The 26,987-nt window shown below is 37.4% G+C and overlaps 1 protein-coding gene and 1 long non-coding RNA gene across 15 annotated transcripts; both read right to left on the bottom strand.

Annotated features, from left to right (window-relative positions):
• Positions 1-581: 581 nt before the first annotated feature.
• On the bottom strand, positions 582-2,225 carry LOC136234895 (uncharacterized). The gene is made up of 3 exons (XR_010691520.1): positions 1,959-2,225; positions 1,799-1,875; positions 582-1,697 (listed from the first exon to the last, which is right to left on the bottom strand). It is a non-coding gene; the product is annotated as an uncharacterized lncRNA (long non-coding RNA).
• A 2,888-nt stretch (positions 2,226-5,113) lies between these two features.
• On the bottom strand, positions 5,114-18,177 carry LOC136234855 (uncharacterized). Of its 14 annotated transcripts, XR_010691506.1 has the most exons (16): positions 17,583-18,176; positions 15,633-17,083; positions 15,352-15,530; positions 14,595-14,791; positions 14,415-14,483; positions 14,133-14,205; positions 12,173-12,329; positions 11,782-12,073; positions 11,587-11,701; positions 11,323-11,486; positions 11,000-11,074; positions 10,509-10,917; positions 9,617-10,201; positions 6,291-9,509; positions 6,114-6,220; positions 5,114-5,272 (listed from the first exon to the last, which is right to left on the bottom strand). XR_010691506.1 is itself a non-coding variant. In XM_066024383.1 (12 exons), exons 1-12 carry the CDS (start codon positions 17,907-17,909, stop codon positions 10,729-10,731), a joined length of 3,288 nt encoding a protein of 1,095 aa, XP_065880455.1. In that variant the 5' UTR covers positions 17,910-18,176; the 3' UTR covers positions 10,331-10,728. The 14 variants fall into 14 exon arrangements, 1 of the variants encoding a protein (XP_065880455.1); XR_010691502.1 differs by having other exon boundaries at positions 6,114-9,509; XR_010691511.1 differs by lacking the exon at positions 6,291-9,509 and having other exon boundaries at positions 9,619-10,201.
• Positions 18,178-26,987: the final 8,810 nt, after the last annotated feature.

The following is a 26,987-nucleotide window of genomic DNA, read 5'->3' as shown; positions in this document are numbered from 1 at the left end:
TGAATTTTATTTTATTCTAAAAACATAACACAAGTAAAGGTGACTAAAAAATTTAGTTCATTTGATCGGTTAGTCACCGGGTAACTTGAACTAAATATTGAGACTCATCATGTACCAATCAACATAAAATTACAATACTGAGTCATCTTTACTTGAGATGTATTTTTGGACAAAATAAATCTGAGTACCAAAGTGTGAATTAGGGTAAAATTCAGGTATCATCAGCGTAATTTACTCATCAAAATCGTATTGACCGGCCATTGACCGATAAAATATACTAAATTGTTCGGTCATCGTTACTTTAGATATATTTTTGAGAAAAAATGTAATCTAGGTACCAAAGTGTGAATCGGGATAAAGTTCAGGTACCATTGTGTAATTTACTCTATCTTTTTAAGTTGCCTTTTGAAATTCTCTAAACTGACTATATTAAAGGTCAATTATATACATGCTAAAAGGATTTCGATCGAAGGTCTTAAGTTGAAAAAAATTCAAAGATAACACTCCCTCAAAACAAAGTCAAGTGTACTCCCACATAGAGCCGAAAAGAGACCATTTGACAATAAACTATGAATCTTTTACGGTGGAAAGGGAGGGATGCTTTCTTTATTGTTATAAAAAAATTTCATATATATATAACAAATTCCATCCATACAAAGGACTACATTACATATATAACAAAATAAAACCTAAGGATCAGCCTTAGGCACCGAGGCATCAACAGAAGGAGGAGAGGCAAAGACATTCACCGCTTTCTCAGTAGAGGTAGCAATAGGTTGAGTAGGAAGATAAGCTCCAAGATCAATTAAATGATGGTCCAAATAGGCAACAACAGAAGGGTTAGCTAAAGGATGAATTACCACGGGACCTTCTTCATCTGACTCAGTCATCTTTATTATATGGCTCCACATCACCAACATCTGTCAATGGGAAAGTAGGATCAACCTCGGGGCAATAAACCTTATCATCCAAAGGGAAAACGTTAACCCAAAACTTCAGATCAACCTCTAGGTAGTGCTCTTTCGCAACATCTTCACTTGATAACGATTCAGCTGCCTCAAACCCACTTGTGGGGCCTTCAGTACAATATCAACTCCTTCAGTTCAGCCCCTCAATTGATCAAGATCTTTTTCTTGCTGCTCAATGTAAGGCCTCAACCTTTGATACTCGACCTTCACCTTCGTAAGTTCACACTTGCAAGTACTAGTTAACAGCGCCGAAGTCAAGGCACAAGCAGCATCCTTCTCATTTAGAAGAGCTTCATGCCTCGTGGCTATCTCCTAAGCCAAGTAAATATCCCGCTCTAATTTATTCTCCCTAGCCTCAGCCTGAAGCATAGCCTCAACCCCCCCTCCGCCCTATGTTGGTTAGCCTCCACCGCCACAAGCTCTTCTTTTGAAGGTCCCCCACCCTCCTTCGCTCTGCATTGAGCGACCCTCGCTGCCTTGAGGTCTTTTTCTAAACGTCTATCAGTTGACCGAACAGTCTTATTTCTGCAAACCGCCGCTTTCAACAAATCTTCCTTCCTCGCCAACTCTTGGCAGAGGGCACTAACCTCTTCCTACCGCTTGGCCAATTCTTCTAGGTATTTCCTCAATGTAAGGATTAGCATATATTTTGTGTCGCTCCTCTAATTGAGCTATATTCCTATCGGCAGTTTCAAGCCGAGCAGAAACTTTGGACTGAGAAGACAAGAACTGCCAAAACAAAAATATATTAGGACCGAAAATAGAACAGAGCCATGATAGCGGAAGGAATTTACAACTAACTAAGGCATAACGTCCTCTCCGAAGGCTACCTTACTTGTTGAGCAAGGCCCTTGGCAACCATAGATTAATCTAGCGGAGGACGGGAAGGATAAGATGCCTTCCAAAACTACAGAAATATACCTCTATCAGTGTATCAGACACTTACAACAAAGATGTAACATGGATGAAATATTCAAGAGAAAAACTTACATTATCAAAGTTACATTTTGTAAATAGGTCTAGTTCTTTCGAAGATACAACCATTGCATTAGGTATTAATTCCGACCACAATGGGATGATATGAGGTATCCTCCTCGGACCCTGAGCTATGGAGGGGGAGGCGAAAGTTCTGAAGTAGCCGGAATACTCTCTAAAGCAAGAAGTTTCGAAGTAGGCAAAATACTTTTCTTCGAAGGGGGATTCTGAGGCTTCAAAACCTTCTCCAAAGCCCCAGTCTTTGGTTTCTTTGTCATTACAGCTTCTTCAACTCCCCCCCCCCCCCCCCCCCCCCCCCCCCCCAACAATTCTCTTTAAACCAACAGAGCGCTCGATCACCTTCTTAGGCTTAGCATCGACCTTCTAAGACACCTTATCTTTTATCGGATGCCCCAAACCTTTCGGAGCAGGTTAAACCTCAATAGTAACTACCTTTACAGCCTTCCGCGCCTACTTTGGATGGATAGTGGTAGTCTTTACGGTAAAAATAGCCACGCGCGAATCATATGGCATAAAAGTGGCTAGAAGAGTAGGAGCCGAAGGCACCTCCTAAGACACAAAGGGTGTAGCCTATTGAGTATGAGCCTGTTGGAGTACCTTTTCTGCACAACACAAAAAAAAGATTAGAAAATAACAGGGGATAAAAAAACTCAAGGTAAAACAAGCTTACCGAAAGTAAAATCGTCAATTCCATAAAAGGATACCCCAAGATCAAGGTGACAGGAGTGGAGCTAACTCCTAAAGAAGAGGAGGTTAACCCCACAAGAAAGGAGGAGGAAGTCACATCACCTCCCCTCAAAGTTGCAGGCTTTTCCTTCTCCTTAGCTGCAAACCATTTGACGGCTTGCCGAGCTAACAATTTTGGACTATAAAAGGAATGTTAAAGCCTACAAAGACAAAAAAAAAAAAAAAAAAGGCTAAAATCAAAATAGGATAAAAATATCTGAAAAATACCTCTGCATATTCAAGCGATCCGTCATAGAATAAATCCCCTTCGAACGATTGAAAGAGAAAAAGGATGTTTCTGATTAAAAGACACCTTAGAAATCCACAAAGCATTTTAGTCCCAGGCCTTATGAAAAAGGTCCATATATGACAAAACATGGACCTAGTTAGCTCAATATCCAAATCTTCACACCCTTTCAATAGCCCAAGCAGGTCCATTCAATTTGGGGAAAGTTCAGCAGGACAGATACTGAACTCATTCAACACATTTATGATGCTCAAGGAAAAGAAAAGTCAAACCCCATACTATAAAAACATGCGGTAAAAAAATATCCTTCTGAAACGTTAGTTATAATTTAAAAATGAGCTGGGCACAACAAAACTCAAATGCTCGAACTCATGAAACCGAGTAACTAGTTTCATTAAAGAAATGTTATTTGAGGTGCAAGGACACTTAAAGTTCTTTAGCTTGTGAACAATAATCTTTTTAGTGCATTCCCAGAATCAGAAACATCTTCAACTTATGGCTTCTTACGACCCATGACAAAGAAAAAAGACTAAAAAAAAGAAAGAGGAGAAATGAACTTATATTAGAAACTGGCAGGTAGGAGCTTGAGACGCACAAGGTAGAAATGGAGAGTTCTCTAGATTTGAAAGCAGTACAAAAAGCTCATAACAAACTTGAGTCACTTTTACAAGAGAGAAGAGTATACAGTGAAGAAGAAGAAACAGCAGAAAAAGGCTCAATTAATGCTTCCATAGTGATGGGCCACCAGTAGCTGGCAATAGTTAGCTTTGAAGGCTGTTCTGAGCTAGTGGCGTTAATTTGGTTGCCCGACCTTGTCTATACATCAAGTAGGGTGTAGAAAGAGAACTCGGTCACCTATTTGATTCGACGTTCGAAGGTAGGGGCCCACCTGATTCGACCGACTTTTGGATAACAAGAAGGCGAGTTGATCGGCTTTGTTCCAGTTAGACCTGGGTATGGGCCGACGAGCCCGTCCGGCCCGGGCCCAGACCCATTTAGTCGGATCTGGACACATAAAAATGTATTCAGACCCGGCCTTGCCCACGCCCGTATAAGCCCGTTAAAAATTGGGCGGGCTTGGGCTTTGCATATATTACATTGGGGTCGGGCCGGACCGGCCCGATACAATATATGCTGTTTTTAAATATTATTATTAATTATTAATTATATAAATATTATTATTATTAATGATTTATGATAATATAATTATATAAACAAAAATCAAAATCATTTTCTTAATCTAATCTTCCTCCATTAACAAAAAAAAAAAAAAAAACGCCATCCTTCACAGATGTTGAGGTTCATATTGTATGAAAATGTTATTTTTGATACTGTGTTTTTGTCATGATTTTGGTTTATTTTTTGCCATATTGTATGAAAATGCTCTCTTTGATTTTGATTTTGTGTTTTTGCCATATTGTATTGTTTTGGTTTCTTCTTACTGTACAGATTTAATTATATTTTTTTTTAAATATACAAATGGACTTGGACGAACGGACTTGAGATTCGTATCTCAGGCCCGATAGCCCCAGCCCGATATGTTGAGGTTCATATTGTATGAAAATGTTATTTTTGATACTGTGTTTTTGTCATGATTTTGGTTTATTTTTTGCCATATTGTATGAAAATGCTCTCTTTGATTTTGATTTTGTGTTTTTGCCATATTGTATTGTTTTGGTTTCTTCTTACTGTACAGATTTAATTATATTTTTTTTTAAATATACAAATGGACTTGGACGAACGGACTTGAGATTCGTATCTCAGGCCCGATAGCCCCAGCCCGATAAAGACTAATGAATCAAATTTATACATATAAAGAAAAAATATATATTTTTTAGAGATTGGATTTTATATTTTATAAATTATTTATATATATAAAAATAAAATTATATTTTTTATATGTATATAATAAGTTCAGTTCAATTATTAGTTATACTAATATATTTTTTCAATAACCGATAACCAAACTAAGCCAAAATTAAAACCGAACCAAACTAAAACTTCGGTTCCGTTATCAGTTTGGTAATCGGTTACCGGTTATTTTGCTCACCCCTAGCCTTCGTTTTTTGAGGCTTCCTCCACCCACATTTCTATGTGCCTGCAGCACTTCCATATGGAGAAAGAGTGGCTAACCATAACGGAAGAAAATAAAAGCTCAAAAATTGCATTGATCAGCTTCCATTGGAAAACTATATTATAAATTTAAATGAAAATAGAGAAAGAACCAGGCCCATCATAACATTCTAGCATAAAATTGCAAATTGCAAATTGATGAGAGAAGGTAGGATTTTCCATAGGTGAATCAAATCTCGCACTTTCAGCTCTTTCGAATCATCTATATCACAAAAACAAGATTTTAGTTAATGCAGCATTCTTCGTCTTCTACATTTAGTTGGAAATGGAAGTAATAGAGAAAATGAAAAGAAAAAATTGTAAACTGGTTAATGCTACAAAGAATCGTCGAAGAGACAGCTTTTCGCAAAAGCCACAAGGCTTCAGATTTTAAAGAGGAGATTGATGGAAGAGACCGAAAGCAAAGTCATAACCTTCCAATTCAATTTGATGACATGATAAGAGAGATAAACAGTGATCAGAGTTAAAAAAATCTAAAAATATAAATAGAAAAATAAAAATATTATACCCTATCATATCAACTTTTTTAACAATTTAGACCATCTTTACTAACAAAATACCTATTTATCACCTCTTAAACAACAAAATTTGTGTTGCATATCGAACCACAAGAATTTTGTTTATACTTTTCCTTGATTCAATTAATATGAAAATACATGAACTTTTCTAAGATTATTTTTTTATTCAACCAAAATTTAACTTGAGCTTCATTTATTTCTATTAACCTAATGCTCAAATACTACCTGTAGTAGGTAAAATTGTGAGGAAAATTTTGAAACAATATTTTTGAGATACATTGTCTCAAATTATGCCAGCATTGTGGTGCTAACAAAAATAAATTTTCTAATATATTACAGCAATATGGTTCATAAAAAAAAAAATAAATAAATAAATAATTTTACAAGCAACATGAGTTAAATGGAGTAAAAAAATTCATAATAGAAGAAAGAGTACCCAAAAAGTAATATGAAACAAAATAATTGCATGCCACACGCACTAACTATATGATAAAATGCCTGGCTAACTATATCGAAGGCACATACCGAACTTAGGAATTTTCTCAGACATTTCTGCAATATGTCCATGAATTTTTAATGATACACATATTTCCACTCACTGTGAATTTCACAAATTACATAGCTTATAATACCTGCGAGCAAAATAAAATTTGTTTACCCATTACAAGATCACAAATACACACTTCCAGGTTAGTCACTTACCTCCGACGTCTCAAAATTCAATTACCAGCACCAGTCTTGCAAATCAAGAGAACACGAAAAGCAACCACACGGGTGTGAAATATAATTTCCCCACATATGTAAAAGTGGAAAGCATTGCTTCCACACAACAATCTGTAACTTAAACTCAAAAACAACTCTAAAGGGTGTGTAAACATAAGACAAACAATATATTCTAAAATTAAAACCCAAAATTCATATAGCATCTTACGGAAATGATTTGAACAGAGCTACGCCCATTAACCGCAGATACCCCATCATTTAAAACAGGACATACTAAAACACCCATATGAAAAAGTTAAAAAATGTTCGAAAAAGTTAAAAAATGTTCAAAGGCAAAGCAAGGTTAACCATATTGACAACCAGAGCGAAAAAGGAAATTGCAAAATAAACAAAGAAATAAGACAGACTAAAGCATAATCCATGGTGTATTTCTGAATATCGTACCAAAATTGTGGAAGGGGCAGGCAACTCAACACTTTGAATTAACACTACGGGGAAAAATCAACATGATATTTATACCCTTTTGGTTATGTTACTTAAAAATCAAAAAATATGTTATGCTTCTTGAGTTCTTGGAGAAAAAAAATGGGTCAATGGCCAAATTTGACCGAAGCGTTTTCAGGAAAATGCAGATTTGACCTAAACCTATGGAACGGTACAAATTTAGCCCTGGCGTTTCTAAGAAAGATCAAATTTACCCCATGTTACCAAAAATTTGAAAAGGCGGGTTCGTGTTATTTAACTGTTACATCGGAAATTTCAAATATCAATTATGTCTAAGATATTTAGCGTCTTACTAACACGAAGAGCGCTTGATGCGCCGGTTAGGAGGACTGAAGAGTGGCAAAGGGATGTAGTGGTGAGGGGTAGGGGAAGACCTAAGCGAACTTGGAGGAGGGTGATCGAGAGTGGTATGAGTTTATTAGGGATTGAAGAGAATATGGTAGTGGATAGGACAGAGTGGAGGGAGAGAATTTGTGTTGCTGACACGACTTGATTGCACGGTTTTATATGATGGTTCATGTTAGCCGACACCGAATCATTTCGGGACTAAGGCTTTGTTGTTGTTGTTGTTGTTACTAAAAATTTGAAAAGGCTGGTTTGTGTTATTTAGCTGTTACATCGGAAATTTCAAATATCAATTATGTCTAAGATATTTGGCGTCTTACTAACACAATTATAAAAACAAGGGTAAATAATTTATTAGTCTCCTAGTTTTTACCTAACACACTTGTTTAGTCCCCCTATTTTGAAAAACACATTTTAAGGTCCCTATCTTTTACCAATATTAACCATGTGGTCCTTTTATCTATTTTTTTATACTTTTAACCGAACATATCTTAGCTTTTAGGACAACCACAGTACCATACAAGTTGACAATGTTACTCTGTTATTTTATATATGTCTATTTATGCTAAAATATAACGGTTACAAGTCTAAAAAAACTAGACAAAAGGACCAAAGGGTTAATATTGGCAAAAGATAGGGACCTTAAAATGTGTTTTTCGAAATAGGGGGACTAAACAGTGTGTTAGGTAAAAACTAGGGGACTAATAAATTATTTACCCTAAAAACAATTACAACAAAAACTGTTGAAATGCCACATATGAGTAAATCACAAAAAAAAAAATTGTCAAAGTGTCTAAAATGTTTATTGACAAACTTGTTTGAAATGTCTAATATGACAGTCACATTAACTATCAAACCAGTTCATTCAAATTTTCTATTAAATTGGGGTAAACTGATCTTGCTTGGGAAGTGTCAAATCTACACTTCCCAAAAAATGTTAGGGTCAAATTTGGCCCTTATCCCATAAAATTTGCATGTCAAAGAAAAGCAACAAGAACCGTAATGGTGTTGTCGGCTAGATGCAGTGCTGTTCAAACAACAGAGGGACTCAGGTAATGCAGTAGCACCTCAGGACTCATTTTGCAAGGCAGGCAAACACCTCAGGCCAACAGCTAGAAAAAGAAAAGGCAGGCTTAAAGAAACATCAAAAAATGAAGGGACCTCGATATGGGAATACATTATTCAAGGTAGAAAAGGGACTTCAGAAAGGGACTCAAGGTAGAAAAGGGACTTCAGAAAGGACCATATAATTTATGGTTTTAAATAAATAATCTGGTGTTAAAAGAAACACAATTTTTCCAAAGACAAATGAAACCTACTTAAGAGAAAGCAGGAATAGGAAAGACTGCAGATTGCAGCTAATTTATTGGCAAAAAAGAAAAAAGGGACTATTATGTTTAAGAAAAAAGAGGAAAGTTAAAGAATAACAAAAATTCTAGTTGTCTTCATGCTATTTTTTTTTTCCTTGCGGCTTTGACAAGATGATAACTAAAACTTGTATCATTCTTTTTTGGTACACATTCTTTTATCCTTTTTCATGTAGCACCTCATTTCCCATGAACAAAACCTAGCGTAGTGCTTAGCGCCATGGGCAATTTGAGGCCTCATCGCCTTAAGGCAACTAGCATTTTTAACAACACTAGCTTGACCCAACTTCAGATAGGGATTTATGGGTCTGCATTTTGGGATTTGCAATCAAAACAGTTTCCCTCAACTGTAACAGCGGCACAGTATTTTACCACAAAATTTGCAATCCCATGCATTGCCCAGAGACGAATTAACAGTAGATTTTGTCACATTCAAGATAAGAAAGAAAAAAGGTTGGGATGAAGTTTTAAAATGCAAACAGTTGCCTTGAGCATGACTTGACCACATAATATAACTCTGCTTTAATCAAATTCCTTCATTACATCAAGACATAATTACAATAAATAGTTGTTATGCCAACTAACAATCTTAACTAGATCATGCTTAAGCTTCTAAACAAATTTTAGATCTTCAATAACTAACAATGTAACATGATTCTTGTAACACTTCTTACTTGCTTAAGTAATAACCCTATAGCCCTAGGCTTATGTTTCATAACATGAATAGTTCTTATATGAGAAGTTCACTATGTAAATTCCTAATAAGTCAAATAGTTTTAATTTCTTATAAGTTCAATATTGTTCAAACTATGCACCAATGGACCTCACAGACACATGTTTAACTTCATACAAAATACTGAATATAAAAGATCAAGAAAATATAAATAGAACACACTTGTGTTATCATAAAGCAAAGAGGTCTTGTAGCAAACAAGAAGTTTCCAGGTACTTACAAGAATTGTAAATGGATGAAAAGATATCTCTGTGAAGACAAGAAAAAAAGGACATGAATGTGTTAGTGATTAAGATATTTTCTTTTTGAAACTTAAAGGAGGTTCACAGCAATTAAAACAAAAATTGAATACTTACACCTGTATGCACTTCAAAGTTGAATCAGCATACCACAAAAGCATCTACCTCCAGAATAGAAGTTCACGGATCAGATGCACAGAATATCATCAGAATAAAGTGTATACAGATAAAGCAAAAACTTAATATAGCAAGGAAAATAGTCAAATGGTTGTTTATTGAGCTCAGCAATGAAAATACAACGGGCTATTAAAAAGACATCTCCCCACACATCTACCATATGAAGTCAGAAAAGAAAAAAGCAAATCTGTGGCAGTGACCACCACCAAAAATGTACAACTTGAAAGTGCATGTGCAATAATACATACCGAAGATGGCAATTAACACGACGACTCGCACACATGACTCCAAGAAACATTCTCAAAAACATAAAACAGAGACACGATAGATAATACACCATACGAAAAACTAATAGTCAAATACTTTCAAGATTCTAAACAATTTCAAATACTTTCAAGTGAAAGAACATCATATGTACTTCGGGGTTGTGAATAAGCTCCCAGTAAAAAACCAAGGTACCTTCTCCTGGGTGCCTTTTATAGCAATTTAAGCACTGGAGGATTCCCTCAGAGCAAGAGCGATATCCTGAACGAAAAACTGAATTAGATTCCCCAGGGCAGAAAGCAAAATATTTCAATAATGCAAGAGCTGCAGCAAATAAAAAGAAAAAAGAAAAGAAGGTATACACATCACAAAAATAAATCATATTACTAATTATAGCAAACCCAATATATCACTTCCTTGTTAAATTTTCCACGAAGAATATCAGCAGCAATGTACAAGGTACAAGTAAAATTGTGGCAGGGGGAACAAAAACATGATAAATTTTCACAATGTCCATAATCAAGAATTGTTACAGAAGGGGTAAAACGCCTTTGGCAAGTTGTCTTACAATCGAAACAGTAAATTCCCCAGAAAGAACCGCCCGTAAAGAGTACTCCTGACCCCAAGTATCATCAATTCTGTCTTCAACATCTCTAACTGTCAAAGCTCATGCCCCAGAAAATAGAAGATAAAGACAGAATTCCCAATGATTAGATAAACTGAATATGAAGTCATAATGTACTACTATCTAGCGCAGCATTCTGTGGTCAGAAAATCAGCAACATGTTTCACTTGCCCGTGATGAATGGATGGAGTAGTGCTTGGTTAACTGTCATCCTCTTCTCAGGATCCAACACAAAAATTTTATCTAGAAGGTCTTTAAAATTCGCTAACATCTTTGGATCCTCATCACCAGAACTAGTAATGATTGATCCAATATCTTTTGGCTTCATGTTGACAATCATCTTCTTGATAGCCTGAGAACCAAATTCAATTATGTCAAAAAAAGGAGGATGCCAAATGAGAAAGGAAGATGAAAGATGAAAGCATAGAGCTTACCGTTTTAGTAACAGGATCCTCCTCTGTAGCATGAAAATTCAAGTCCTGGTCAAAATGCTGGTCAACAAATGCACCCTGCAAGGAGAAGTCAGAAAGATTGAGAGGTAATAAAAAGATGTGAAATTCAAGGAAAAACATCCAATCAAACCAACAGAACATTCGACTTGAATCGAAAAGAAAAAATAAAGGTAATAAAAAGAGGACAATGGGATAACGCACACATCCAATTATTAGGGAACCTAAGGCCAAGATATTGAGCCAAGCCATTACAGGCGAGACATGAATCTTCAAACTAACTGCTAATATTTGAAGAGAGATCCCACCTTCTTCAGCATCTTCTTTGGAAATGGACCCTTCAACTCCATGTGAAGTCGCAACATATCATTATTTGTAGGACCTGGGAAAAGAACTTTCCCAGTATAAAGCTCATACAAACAGCAACCAACAGACCAAATATCCATTGGATGATCATAAGCCAAGCCAAGAACTGAAACAAAAACATAATAAAATAAAAAGTTATCTCACATGATGCCATTCAAATACCAAGGATGTATTAACCCATATAATGGCTCAAGACAAAAACTCACTTATTTCTGGAGCCCGATAAAAACGGCTTACAAGGTATGGTGTAACTTCATTTTTACCAGAAAACATTGCATTACCAAAATCACAAAGCTTGAGAACATTCTTTGCCTCGTTCACCTGCAGAAATATTGGGGAAAACGTATTAGCTCATTGTTACATCGCAATAATAGCAACAGCTGTAGAATAGTAGAACATACCAGCATATTATCGGGCTTTATATCACAATGAAGGACATGACAGTTCTTAAGATGCTTCAATGCAATAAAAAGCTGCTTGGCATAAGCTCTAACAGCAGTTAGTTTTAAGCCAATATTGCGACCAAACTTTTTTAAGATCTCACGAAGGTTCATATGTAGAGATTCAAAAACAAGACAAAGATGATTTCTGTACTTGAAACTTGAAAGAAAACGGACACAATGACGTTTGTTCTCTGGATCTTCTGCAGCTAATTTATTTAATATCTGCACCTCTGATTGACCGGCTTTATGCCTAAATTACAAAAGTAGAAGCAGCAATAAGCAACTGTTGAACAGCACTAGAATTGGGGGGAGGGGGGGCGGAACATAATAGCATAAAATATAAGCTCACATTGTTTCATTATTACGTATGATTTTTATAGCTACTTCTTCAGGTTCATCAGCGCACGCCTTTAAATCTTTTGCCCGAACAACTGTTGAAAAGACACCTTTCCCATGGGCAGCCACAATTTCATATCGACCATCAAGTGTCTCACCAAATCGATAGCCTAGGAAAGATAATGATAATAGTAATAATAAGCGAAATGAGCATTGAGAAACAAAAGAATTACTCAAAGATTTGCTAGTAAAATCACCTGTAAATTTTTTTAAGCACAAAAACACAACTTCTATAAGTCATTAGCATTTGAATGACTAAAGAGGAGAACAAAGGGTCAAATTGGCCCTTAAACTTGGCATGGCAGGTCAATCTAGCCCAAATCAATTTTTGAGTATCAACCCAGTGCTTAAAGTTGGCATTAAGGGTCAAATTAACTCGTGATCAAATCAGCCGTGAAAGTATAATGTATTTCTGATACCTAGACTTTATCATGTTTAAATTTTGATACCTGAAATCTAGTTTTATACTAAGGTGTTGAAACCGTACTAATAAAGGAAATCTCTAAAAATCCCTCGAAACAGGAGTAAGGACCACGAACAATTAATTCTGATAGAAATCCTCGAAACAGAGGCAAAAACCTCACTAAATCCCTCAAAGTAGTGTTTTTTTTTAAAACACCCTCTTCAAAATAGTATTAGTGCACCGATATTATGCACTGCCGCATGTTGTACGGAATTTATTCTCTTATTTCTTTTAAATAATCACTTTTCCAAATTTTTAGCTAATGAAATAATAATATTAATTAAGTAATAACATATGACAAATAAATTTCGAATATATTTTATTTATAAAGAGAACGTAGTCAATTTTGGATAAGAATTAATTGAACTTGTAATTTTAATTCTATTAAAAAAAAATTTTTTTTTTTTTGCTAATGAAATAATTCTATTAAGTGATAGAATGTGAGAAAAATAAATAAAGGCCAAAACTGCATTAATAAAAGAAATCTGTAAAAATCCATCGAAATAGGAGTATGGGTCACGAACATATTAATTCCGATAGGAACTCCTCCAAACAGAGACAAAAAAAAAAAAAAAAAACTCACTAAATCCCTCAAAATAGTATTAGTGCATCGATATTCAGGTTGTGCATAATATAATAGTTTTTATGTATCAAAATAGATTTCAGGTATCAAAATATAAACATGATAAAGTTCAAGTATCAAAAATATATCATACTTTTGGGGGTGATTTGATTTGATCATGGGTTAATTTGACCGATGTTGATACCCAAAGATTGATTTGGACTAAATTGACCCTTCATGCCAAGTTGAAAGGTGAATTTGACCCTTTATTCCTAAAGAGGAAGACTCAACTCAACAATCACCAAGTAATTTACAATCTCATCCCCTTAAACAAATGTTGCTCCATAATAACCAAATAAAAATGTAGCAAAATATTGGGATGCAAGAACAGCATAAAAAAGGGCGGCCCGGTCACACTACGCGTCCCCGCTGAGCGAGAGTCCGGGGAGGGGTCCCACCACAAGGGTGTACTGGGGGCAAGCCTTCCCCTGCCAATTTATTTGGCAAGAGGCCGCTCCTAAGACTCGAACCCGTGACCTCTTGGTCACACGACAATCTAGACAAAAAAATAAATATTATAAAATAAGAAAATGCCAATACACCACCAGGTAATATTTCACAACAAACAGCTACTAAGACTTGTTCGCCCACTACTTATGGTCAGTTACATCTCCACTTTCCCAGTTAGGGTTATATCTTGATAAAGATACAGTGCAATATATAAGTTCTTACTGTTTCCCTCAATTTGGGACAAGACTTTGATGTTAAACAATACACAAATATTGGAAATACATTAACACACGACTAGTGGTTGAAATGCACCAAGTACTCAAGAAGAAAATCTGAGGACGGAAATCTAAAAACCAAACTATATATCAGCACACTTACCATAATAACCATCAGCATCATCCCAGTTGTCATGAAGACCACTACGCACAATTGGCAAACCATCTCCGTTTCCCTGAATATGAAACATTAGCTTAGTCATGCATGATATATTCTCAATAGAAGAAAGGCAAGAGTGTCAAACTCACTATTATATCTTAAATCTTAAATTGAAGTTTACAAGAGTAACATAACATGTGTAGGAAATCAATTTACAAGAGTAGCTAAGCTAAGTGTTGTTGACAATTAAAAATGAATATGACTGCACATAGCAACTAATCTTACCACTTTACGAACTCCAGCAGGTGTCTCCCCAAATATGTCATCACAGTATTTTTCATCACATCTTTCACTCTGCCAATAGTCAACAAATAAGTATCATAAGCAAAACTTATCAAAAAAAAAGGAGTCTCATCCAAGTTCTTAAGAAAAGCACATAATATTTTGGAGAAACTGTGGGCGCACCTTGGGAGTACCCTCTCCAAGCCCAGCAGCACCAATAGTCCTCTCAGAAGCTTGCCTTTGATCTTGTTGGGGTGACTTGCCCACAGAAAACGATGACTTGGCAACATAAGCAGCACCCTCGGTTCTAATATCAAGAGTATCTAAATCAACATTAGATGCCGGTAAGGATGGAACAGTGCATTGAGCAGGCTTGGCATCTGCCACAGATAAGATGGCAAACATTAGCAACACATACTGCATCTAATGGACCAATGGAAAGAAATAAGACAAACCATTACGAACATTCAAATTGGAATCAACTTTATGCCTTATGATCTTATCCTGTCAAACTCAACAAAATAATATCAGTAAGTGCTCCTATCATGGTTTCTATCCCATAGAGAACTCCCATAAATATTTATTGCCAATATAAAAGAGATCCACAGAAACTTAAATTTACGAAGAAATTATGCAAAAGCTTCAGGACTTAAATCCAACATAGAAACCAATTTTCATTTTCTAACTTGCATAAATTCCAATTTCTTCGTGCTAAAGAAAGCAAATACTGACAATCAAACTTCTAATCAAATGTCTCAGAAAGGAAGCTAATCTAGAGATTCAAATCAGCTATTATGATGCTATAGCTAAGATCATGCCAACCTCATTAGCATGTCCAAAATAAAACCTAACTCTAAATAGAGTAGAATAGCTTCCGCCAACTTCTAAGATTAAACATTAAAGAATAATTGAATCAATACACAGATAAATCCTAAAGTACCTTTGTCCATGTTCACTGATTTAGTCTCCTTTTGCTGCTGCACCTGCTTCTTCCTATATTTTTCAAGAATGGCCAACCTGCGCTTTCGACTCTCCTCCTTAATTCTATCAAGATCTTCCTCTTGTTCAGCAAGCTTTAACGTAACCTTTTCCTCAAAATCATCTTGTTCATCTTCATCTCTGGAACCAATAACAAGAAAAACCATGGCAAAATCAGACATACAAAAAAAAGAAAAATAAATCAGATATATAAACATTTACCGATTTAAGAATGAATAATACCTTTCTCGTTTGCCTCGAATCCCTTTCAAAGAATCATTGTTAGAATTATACAACATCGGCACATCACTCTTAAAGTCTCTGCTTTTATCCCTACTTCTATCACTCGGCCTCTGCCTCTCCCTCTCCCAATCGCGATCTTTTGCTCTGTCTCTCTCGTTATACCAACCCTTATCCTTCTCCCTTTCCCTCTCTCGATCTCTGAGTCTCTCACTAGCTCTAGCAGCACCCTCATCCTTGCTTCTCTCTCTTTTCTTCTTCCTTCTTTCCTCCAGCTCTTCTTCCCTGTCCCTTCTATTAGCCCTGTGCACATCCCCATCCAAGCTCCTCTCTCTTTGCTTTTCAATTCTCCGATCCTTTTCCTGGAACCTCTTTTGCTCCTCGTCTCGTCTCAGATCCCTGTCCACTTCCCTATCCCAGCTCCTTTCCCATTTCTCTCTCCTACGGTCGCTATCAATTTCTCTGTCCCTGCTCCTCTCTCGATCTCTCTCTCTTCTCTGATCCATGTCCCTACTCTCTCGATCTCTCTCTCTTCTCTGATCCATGTCCCTACTCTCCCGGTCTCTCTCTCTTCTCTGATCCATGTCCCTGCTCTCTCTGTCTCTCTCTCTTCTCTGAACCAAGTCCCTGCTCTCTCGGTCTCTTTCTCTTCTCTGATCCATGTCCCTGCTCTCCCGATCTCTTGATCTCCTTAGGTCTATGTCCCTGCTCTTTTCTCGATCTCTTGATCTCCTTAAGTCTATGTCCCTGCTCTTTTCTCGATCTCTTGATCTCCTCATATCCCGGTCCCTGCTTCTCTCTCCCTCCTGCTCCCTCCCCAAACTCATCTCTCTGTCTTGTGGAACCCAGCTACCATGCCTATCGCCAACTCCAAAACTTCTGTTATAACTAGTATTTGATTCCCTCTCCAAATCTCTAATGCCATGTTTTACATCCCAATCACGTGTAGTCATTCTTTCATCATCAGATTCATTATTAGCCCTTTCCTGGCACCGCCCTCTCTTCAAAGGAAGGTCCTTTTCCACTATGCTGTGGGAATGAGATCTCTCCCCAGCAAACTCTCGAGATAATAATTCACTCCTCTCAGTAACCTCATCAAGGTACCTAGAATGAGATGCAGAGCCTCCAACTGCTTTGAATTTGTCTCCTCCACCTTCAGAGGATGATGAGTTTCCCCAATTACTTAATTTGGTTTCATTAACTTCAAGTGGATCACCGTCATGATGTTTTCGACTTCCCTTTGAAGAGAACCCAGATTCTTGGTGCTTATTTTTACCCTCTCTGTGATGATCATGGCCTGAATCCCCATTGGCATGAGATTTCCTGTCATTTCTAGAGATCAATTCATCTCTAATCTCAGTCCTAACATCTTTAGGCAAACTAACCTTCCTGTCAAACTTACTAGCACTGTCAGAATTAGTCAAACCGCAGCCACCGTTGTTAGTATGAACTCCCTGCAAGACAGCATGAGATAAGTGCTGAGACATGAATTTCCTGAGCCATGATAACCAAATAACTAATGATAAATTACTCTGATGAAAAACATAGTAAAGTTGGCAGAAATGAAATAAAAGAAGACATGTTACTAGCTCTTACAAATCAGCAATAAGCCACCAGTCTCCACTGACACGCATAGAGAAACTTCTTTCTTTTTGCAATTCACTCATGTTCGTGTGTAGTGCAAGCAGGTTCTAACATATGTGAACGAGACATACTCTAAAAAGTTCTCACCAAAGAAATTTTTTATCATACATTCCAAAAGATAATACTCAATAAAAAAGCATCCATTTGACCACTGAGAAAAGTTAGTTCAAACTTCGAGGGATTAGTATCCAGTTTGAAACTAGAAAATTCAAAAGAGTCTTCCTGAATTTTCTCAGTTACCAAAAGAAAAGCCAAACGACTACTACATAATAAAAAAAAATCGAGTTGCAAGGAACAGAGAGAACAAACCAGAGTCTGAGAAGCAACTTTATCCTCGCGTAACTCGACGGCCTTCACATTAGGACCATCAGAACTCTCTTCCTCTAAAATCTCACCCTCCTCCACATCATCATTAGCCCGATTACCATGAGCAGCAACAGGAATCGATGGAGGAGGAGAAGCAAGAGTTTCTTCAGCATGTTGTTTGTTTTCCTCAGTTTGCAATTTGCTTCGATGGGAGCGGTGGTGGTGATGACGGTGGTGCCGATGTTTGTGTCGCTTCGAAGACTTCTCCACATCATCTACAGAAGGTGAACGATGGTGCTTGCGACGGGAGGCATCGGCGTCGCTCGCCATTGCCTGTCTGGAGAGGTCGAAAATCAAATCTAGGTTTAGGGTTTTGATGCTTAATTTATAAAATTTGGTGTATTTGGCTTCGAATGTATAAAAGAGAAAGTAAAATTGGGGAGTAGAAACAGGGAGAATATTGGCTGCAGTTTGTTGTGTTCGGATTAGGGATTTGTTTCCAGAATTGGAGCTCTTGAGTTTATCACAACACAACTACTATCCTCGCCTTCGCATGCCTACGGAACGGAAAGAGTGGCGGCTGCCTTTAAATTTTTTTATTACTATTCTTTATTATTTTTATTACGGCTTAAGGTCCGAATAACTCCTTAAATTATATAAGGAAATTAAATTAGCCATGGTTTGGGTGGAGGTTAATGGAAGTCAATAAAAGTAATGGAAAGTTAAGTATTAAAATTAACTTTGTTTGGGATTATTTATTGAGAGTAAATGAAGGTTAATGGGGTTAAATGTTCACTTCCTCTAACCTCCAAATTGGAGGTTAATGGGAGTAGCGTAGAGTTTTTAAAAATTTCTTGTCTCTACAAAGTAAATTTAACTTTGCTTCCCCTCTATATTTAAACTCTCAAACGAAGTTAAACATTTAACCTCATTTATATCTTATAAACTCTCAAACAATGTTACTTTTGAACTTTCATTTCCATCACTTTCATTCCCTTTCCATTACCTCATTTAACTCTCACCTCCATTAACCTCCAAACTCTCAAACAAAGGCTTAGGTATTTAAGTCTTTTTTGGGAGAGCAAAGGAAGGCTAGGAAGTCAAGCAGGAAAACAAAAGAAAACAGAAAAAAATTAAGCAGGAACTAATCTACTCATCAACCGGCCTTGCCAGTCTTCAACCAGAATTTGCTGGAGGCCTACAGGAGGCGCACCACACTCGTGATGACTCAGGGCATAAGTGCCTGCAAAATTTGCCAACCAGTCAGCTGCTTGGTTCCCTTCTCGGTAAACTTGTTTAAAAAGAACCTCCCATTGTCGATTCTGAATCTTCAGGCACTCTAAAATCAGCCTCTTATAAGGGTGGTGTTGAATCGAATTACACTGTAAAAGTAGGAGGACTGAGACTGAATCCATTTCCACGATGACTCGTTTACAGCCGCTTTGTTGAGATAACTAAATGAAGACTCATTTCACTCTATAATATGCTAGCATACACAGGATCAAAGCTGCTCTAACAAACTTTCATTTACAGCCTTTTTTACTGTTTCAGCAGTTACAACTGCTTCTGTAATCGATGGTTCTTGGCTGCTATAAATAGCTAACCATCTTCTTTGTTTTACTAAGCTTTTTTCTGGTGATTCATTAATAAAGTCTTCATCAATTCCTTTTAATTGTGATATGGTATCAGAGATTTAACAATGGTGGGCAAGAAGAAGAGGGCTGCAAATCGCAGGAAAGAAGTTTCAAATAATGATCCTTTCAGCGATGAAGTTTCTTCAGATCAAAGCGAAAAAGATTCTTCAGATGATTCTCGTTCAATTGATTTTTCTCGATCTAGTCTTAATCCAAGTGCATCAATTGTTAATCTGCAATTGACAAACAACAATTATATGGCTTGGAGCAGGACTATGATTCGAGCTCTGAAAATAAAGGAGAAAAGTCATTTTGTTCTCAACGAACCAACAATTCCGACTGAAGGATCCGCACAGTATAAGAAATGGTCAAAATCAGATAACATTGTTATCAATTGGATTCTCAATTCGTTAAGCAAGGATATCGTTGAAGGTTTCCAGCATGTAGAAACATCCAGGGAATTGTGGATGGAATTGAAGCATCGTTTTGGTGACACCAATGGACCTCTGCTCTTAAAGATCAGACGGGAAATTCATCAAACAACTCAAGGTAATCAGTCTATATTGTAATATTTCAATAAATTGAAGAAATTATGGGAGGAGATGAACTTTCTTAGTCCGATTCCTAAATGTCATTGTGGAGCATCAAAAGATTGCGATTGCAATGCTTTTCAGCGCTTGAGTGATTCTGTTGAGGAAGAAAGATTGATGCAGTTTCTTCTTGGTTTGAGTTAACAATATGATCATGTTAAAGATCAATTGCTACTTTTAGAGCCTTTGCCTGGAATTAACAAGGCTTATTCAATGCTACTAAAAGTTGAAAAGCAATAGGAAATATCCAGACATCAAGCTGTTGAAATTGCTAGTTTCAGCAGATTTGATAAGAAACTGTCAGGAGATTCAAAGAATAGTGGTGGAGATGATTCCAGTAAAGATAAATTCTGTGATAATTGCAATAAGTCTGGACATTTGAGAGCAACTTGCTGGAAAATTATTGGATATCCAGAATGGCATAAAGAATCAAAAAACAAATTCAAAGGAGGTCAGGGTGGATCTTCTCATGGAAATCAGGGACGTTTTCGGGCTAATGCAGCTGTAACTGGATCAGGAAATAGCGGAGATAGTAGAGATGATACAGGTGATACTCAAAATATGGCATTCATGCTATCAGAGATGTACAAAATGTTCAAAGGCAAACAAGCTATTGCAATCACTTCAGAATCACCATTGCATAATCAGAGTGACTTCTCTGCTTTTGCAGGATTTTCAGGTAAACAAAATTCATCAAATAATTTTTCATTTCATTCAATTGACAGTTGGATCATTGATAGTGGAGCAACATCTCATATGAGTTCTAAGATTGACTGGTTATTAGATAGAAAACCTGTTATTCATAAGCAATCAGTTTTAATGCCTGATGGAAGTGTTCAGTTTGTTGCTGAAACTGGAAATGTGTTTTTAAGCAAATCTTTAACCTTGAAGAAAGTACTTTACATTCCTTTCTTCAAGTACAATCTCTTATCAGTGGGACAGTTATTGCATCAGGATGAGATTATGGTTATATTTCATAAGGACTATTGCTATCTGCAGGATTTGAATGACAAACATATTGTGGCAGTAGGATGGATGGTAGATGGCTTATATCTACTTGATTCAAGTTCTTTCGATGTTTCAATCATTAGTAAGATAAAGGCTTGTTGTTCTATAACCAAGCCAGATGTTTTTGCTGCATCTGTAATTGAAAATAAAACTGAACTTTGGCATAAGAGATTGGGACATCCTTCATTTGATGTTTTATCTCATGTATCCAGTATAGATTTGATTGGAGATTCTTGTTTTTGTGATGTATGTCAAGTAGCAAAGCAACACCGATTTTCTTTTGGTAAAAGTGAAATAAAGACTACTAATGGTTTTGAGATGCTTCATATAGATTTATGGGGACCGTATAAGGTACCTTCTTATACAGGAGCAAGATATTTTTTAACCTTGGTTGATGATTTTTCGCGATTTACTTGGATAATCTTGCTTAACCAGAAATCTCAGGTATGTCATGCTTTAACTATTTTCTTAAACATGGCTCAAACTCAGTTTACTGCAAGAGTAAAGATCATAAGAACAGACAATGGAAGTGAATTTGTCAACCAACAATGTTCATCCCTTTTTCAAGATAAAGGAATAATTCATCAAAAGACTTGCATTTACACTCCACAATAAAATGGGATTGTGGAGAGGAAACACAGACACTTATTAAATATTGCAAGGTCTTTAATGTTTACTGCAGCTATACCAATTGAATTCTGGGGAGAAACAGTCCTAATGGCAACACAATTGGTTAATATTTTACCAACTAAATTGCTCAATTGGACTTGTCCTTATGAGAAATTATACGGGAAACTGCCAGACTACAGCTTGTACAAAGTGTTTGGTTGTCAATGTTTCTATGCAAACATTTTACCACACAAGCAAAAGTTTGATGTCAGAGGATCTGCAGCAGTCTTCCTTGGATTTTCTCCTAGACAAAAAGGTTACAAGGTATTTGATATTGCTGCAAATAAGATCGTTATTTCCAGAGATGTCATTTTTAGAGAAGAATGTTTTCCTTTCAAAAATGATACACTTTTCAAAGAGTCTGATCTGCCTAATTTCAATAAGGACAACAATCCTTTGGCTGCTTCTCACACTGATACAGTTGTTATTCAGGATTTACCAATACCTAGAAAGTCTTATAGAGTAAAGCAAAAACCAGTATGGTTACATGATTTCGTTTCCTGTTGTAAAACAGTTTCGAAGTATGTTTTACCTCAAATGACAGGAATTTCAAATGAGCATCAAGCTTTTATGGTAAATATTTCCGAAGAAAAGACTCCCACTCGTTACCATCAAGCCAAAAATAATCCTAAATGGATAGAAGCAATGAATGCAGAACTGACTGCTCTTGAAGCCAATCATACTTGGGACTTAGTTTCCTTACCAAAAGGGAAGAAAACCATGTCCACTCTATGGGTATTCAAAATCAAGTATAAACCAACAGGTGAAATTGACAAGTATAAGGCGCGTCTGGTGGCAAAAGGGTATAACCAAACCCTTGGAGTTGATTATTTTGATAATTTCAGTCCCGTGGCTAAAGTAGCTACAGTAAGAATGTTCCTTGCTTTAGGAGCAGCTTTCAATTGGCCAATACACCAACTAGATGTAAATAATGCTTATTTACATGGTGTCTTGGATGAAGAAATTTACTTGTCTCCTCCTGAAAGGTATACATTAGCCAAGCCTGGTCAAGTTTGTAGATTGGTTAAATCTATATATGGTCTTAAACAGGCTGGACGTTAGTGGCACAAAGAGTTGAGTTCCAAATTGATGGCTTTTGGCTTCAAAAGATCTCCCAATGATCACTGCTTGTTTTTAAAGTCTGAAATATCAAAGGATGACTTCGTGGCTGCTGTTGTTTATGTAGATGATATCCTTCTCATGGGGCCAGTAGAGCAATGTCTTGTTGAGGTCAAAGCATTCTTACATAACCTTTTTACTATCAAGGACATTGGTCATGTGAAGTATTTTTTGGGTATTGAAGTAGCAAGATCAGCTGAGGGTCTCACTTTGTCTCAAACTAAGTACATTAGGGATATGGTGGACGATGCAGGTTTAACTAATGCACATTCTGCTTCCAGTCCAATGTCTCATGGTTTGGTTTTATCTGATCCAGGAATACCTCTTGAAGGCCCTACTCAATTCAGAAGAATGGTTGGAAAATTACTGTATCTTGGTTTCACTCGACCAGATATCAGCTATGTTGTCCAACAATTAAGTCAGCATATGCAGAGTCCCTGTACTCATCATTTACAGGCAGCTATGCATGTATTAAAATACTTAAAGGGCACTTTGCAAATTGGTTTATTTTACCCTTGTGAAACAGATATACACAGGTTACAAGCATACTGTGATGCAGATTGGGGTAAGTGTATAAAGACTAGAAGATCGGTTTCCGGATATTGCATATTTTTGGGGTCTTCCATGATTTCGTGGAAAGCCAAAAAGCAGAATACTGTTAGTAGATCAAGTGCAGAGGCAGAGTATAGAAGCATGGCGGTGACTAGTTGCGAATTAAAATGGATTTCATATTTGCTTCATGATTTTGGAATCAAACTTCAATTACCAATTCCTCTCTTTTGTGACAGCACTTCTGCAATCTCTATAGCAAAGAATCCAGTTAATCATGAAGAGACAAAACATATTGACATTGATTGCCACCTTATACGAGAATATATAGCTCAAGGATTCATTCAAGCTTCACATGTTTCTACTGATGTTGCAACTTGCAGACTTGTTTACCAAACCACTGAGTTCTTCTACAATGTTACCAGCTTTAATCAAAATGGGTCTCATTCAAGTTCAGTCTTAGTCTTTATTTCGAGGGGGCATGTTGAGATAACTAAATGAAGACTCATTTCACTCTATAATATGCTAGCATACACAGGATCAAAGCTGCTCTAACAAACTTTCATTTACAGCATTTTTTACTGTTTCAGCAGTTACAACTGCTTCTGTAATCGATGGTTCTTGGCTGCTATAAATAGCTAACCATCTTCTTTGTTTTACTAAGCTTTTTTCCAAGCTAATTGAATCCCAAAATACAATTCCCAAAGTTCTGCTAGAAAGGCAGTGCAAACTCCCAAATTAACCAGAAACCCTCCAATCCAATGACTAGAAGCGTCTCTAAGTAAACCTCCGGCCGACGAAAAACCCAGGCTCCTTTTGCTTGCCCCGTCAGTGTTGATTTTAACCCAACCCTAAGCCGGCGGTCTCCAACCTATCCAGATTTCTTCCTTCCCACGATATGGTCTGCCTAGCATAGATTTAGTAGCAGCTAAACATTCATGAGTTCTGGCCAAAATAAATTTCGGCGTGACGTCCACCGCTCCTCATTCGTCAAATAACCTTGTATTACGCGTCTTCCATAACCACTAGACTGAAAGTGTGAATATGATTTTCCAAGGTGCATTATTAAACACGAAACTGGTACTGATATTTGCATTAATCCAGTCCACCCGTGCTAGCTGAAAAAACAGCAGTCGAGCTTCAGACGACACAATTTTGAACCAGTATAAACAAGCCTTCTCACAATCCCGCAACACATGAAGGGTATCTTCCTCCAACCCATAATATGAGCACGAGCTATCCTCTGCCAAGTGCGGTTTGACCCGGATGGCATTATATAAAATAACGTTATATGCCACCATCCAAATGAAGGCACAGATTCGTTCAGGGATGCAAATTTCCAAGCACTTCCGCCATAAGCCAGCAGGGACAGACACCACCAACCCAGCATTTCCTCTCATTTTTTCCAATTTGACGTCCGTGCTTACAGAGTATTCTCCATTGGCTGAAGCCATCCAGTACCAGCCGTCATTTTCCTGCATTTCAAAAAAAATGGTAATTGCTGCTAATTCAAGAATTGCCTCTCTATTACGAATTGGCCTAATTAGGTCCCAATTCCACCCTCTACCTTCAAGCAAAAATCACAAACAACTAAATCCATCCAATTCTCCGGAATAGACTTCACCGCCCTAGCCGCAAGCGTCTCCTCACCATGCTATACATCCGTCCAGAATTTGGTATTTCTGCCACTTTCAATTAGATGCCTTAAGCCTAGACGGAGAGTCCCAAACCTTTCCACAACTCCTCTCTAAATTAGAGATTGGTTCCCACGTGATTTGAAAATGCCAGTTCTGTGTCTATTTCCACCATACTTAGCACGCAGAACCTTTACCCAGAGACAATTTATATCAGTTAGAATTTTCCAACTCAGTTTGCCCAACATCATAGTATTGAACTCTCTTGTGTTTCTCAAATCGAGACCTCCTTCATTCTTATCTCTGCAAACCGTTTCCCAATTCACCAGGTGGGGCGTCTTCTATTAGCTGTCGATCCCACAGGAAGCTTCTGCTATACACATCAAGCCTATGACAGATACTAATTGGAAGGACAGTAGTTTGCATTGCATACATGGGAATAGACACAATTACTGACTTGACCAGGGTTAATCTGCCTCCAAAAAAGATGCATTTTGCTTTCCACCCTGTAAGCCGCGAGTTTACTCTATCGACAACATAATTAAAAGTATCTTTGTTAATCCGACTGTGAATCAAAGGCATTCCTAAGTACTTGCCCAGGTTACCCGTGCTTTCAAAGCCCAACACATCACAAATACCACGACTAACAATTGTAAACACATTAGAGGAGAAAAAAACTCTTGATTTGCTGAGATTCACCTTCTAGCCTGAACACTCACAGAACTGTTTCATGATATTATTAATAGCTACGGCCTGACTGATGCTAGCCTTTGCTATTAGCACAATATCATCTGCAAAGAAGATATGGGATAGTGCGGGACCATTTCGTGAGAGCCTTACAGGCTTCCAAACCTCACATTGCACTGTATCCTCTATCATGTGACGCAATCGTTCCAAACATAGCACAAATAGATATAAAGATAGGGGATCCCCCTGCCTGAGCCCCCGAGACAGAGTAAAACCTGTCAGAACCTCCCCATTCCACAACACATGCATCTCTGAAGCAGCCACACAATTCATAATCAGATTAATTAACTATGTGGACATCCCAAAAAGGGTGAGAGTTTCACGTAGGAAGTGCCAACTTATTCTATCGTATGCTTTTTGAAGATCAAGTTTCAAAATCATGTCCCCCACCCGACCCTTTTTTTCCACATAGAGTGGATGGCCTCATGTACCAAGATGATATTATCAGTGATACTTCTCCCCAGAATGAAGCTACTTTACGTATGACTAATCAATTTACTCAAATACGGCTTTAAACGATTCACAATACATTTCGTTACGACCTTATAGAGCATATTATAGAGACTAATAGGGTAGAATTGAGACATGAACTCGGGGTTAGGCACCTTTGGAATAACAGAGATAAGTGTTTCAGACAGATTCGGGGGGATAGAGCCTGAGTTCAGAACATTAAGAACATAATCACTAACATGTGTGCCCACTTTGTTCCATAATTTCTGGTAAAACCCCGCCTGATACCATCCGGACCAGGAGCTTTAAAGGGGCCCATTGCAAATAGTGCGTTGTAAACTTCTATAGCAATAAACTCACTATCCAGCTTCGCTTTGACTGCATCTGACAAACTCAGAAACCCAGTCATGGTATATATTGGGCCTCTCACTACCTCCTCATCAGTATAGAGTTTGCAGAAATAATTAAGGACCATCTCAATAATGCTAGCTATTTCCCATCTCCAGCACCCATCCTCTTCCCGTAGCCCTCCTATGTTGTTTTTCCTTTGCCGAATAAGAGTAGAAAGATGGAAAAAAGACGTACTTCTGTCCCCAAAATTCAACCATTTGCTTCGTGATTTCTGAAACCAAACCACTTCCGCTTGCTCCAAGATGGCGTTTAACTCCGCTAGAAGCTTCTTCTCTAGACATAATAGCCCATCGTTGACGTTGATTCTGAGGGCTCGCTGTACACCCGTAAGCCGTCCATAGATTAGTTTCTTCTTGTAGGATAGCCTTCCAAAAACAGACCGGTGCTAGAACTAGAGATTAGGAGTAAAGTTCTCCAGGCTGACAGTAATCTGCTCATGCGGGTTCCAATGCTCAGCAAAGAACTGTGAGAAAGCTTCATTTGCATCAACGCGACCTGAAAACGGAAGGGCCTTGGTGTCGGCATTGGTATTTCACAATTCAAACTAAGCAGGAGAGGGGTATGATTCGATTTATTTCTCGGGAGATGGCGGATAAG

The sequence above is a fragment of the Euphorbia lathyris genome, chromosome 1, assembly GCF_963576675.1.
Source record: "Euphorbia lathyris chromosome 1, ddEupLath1.1, whole genome shotgun sequence".
Classification (NCBI taxonomy): domain Eukaryota; kingdom Viridiplantae; phylum Streptophyta; class Magnoliopsida; order Malpighiales; family Euphorbiaceae; genus Euphorbia; species Euphorbia lathyris.
The sequence above is the reverse complement of the archived record's forward strand: the minus strand, read 5'-3'. Positions and strand labels throughout refer to the sequence as shown.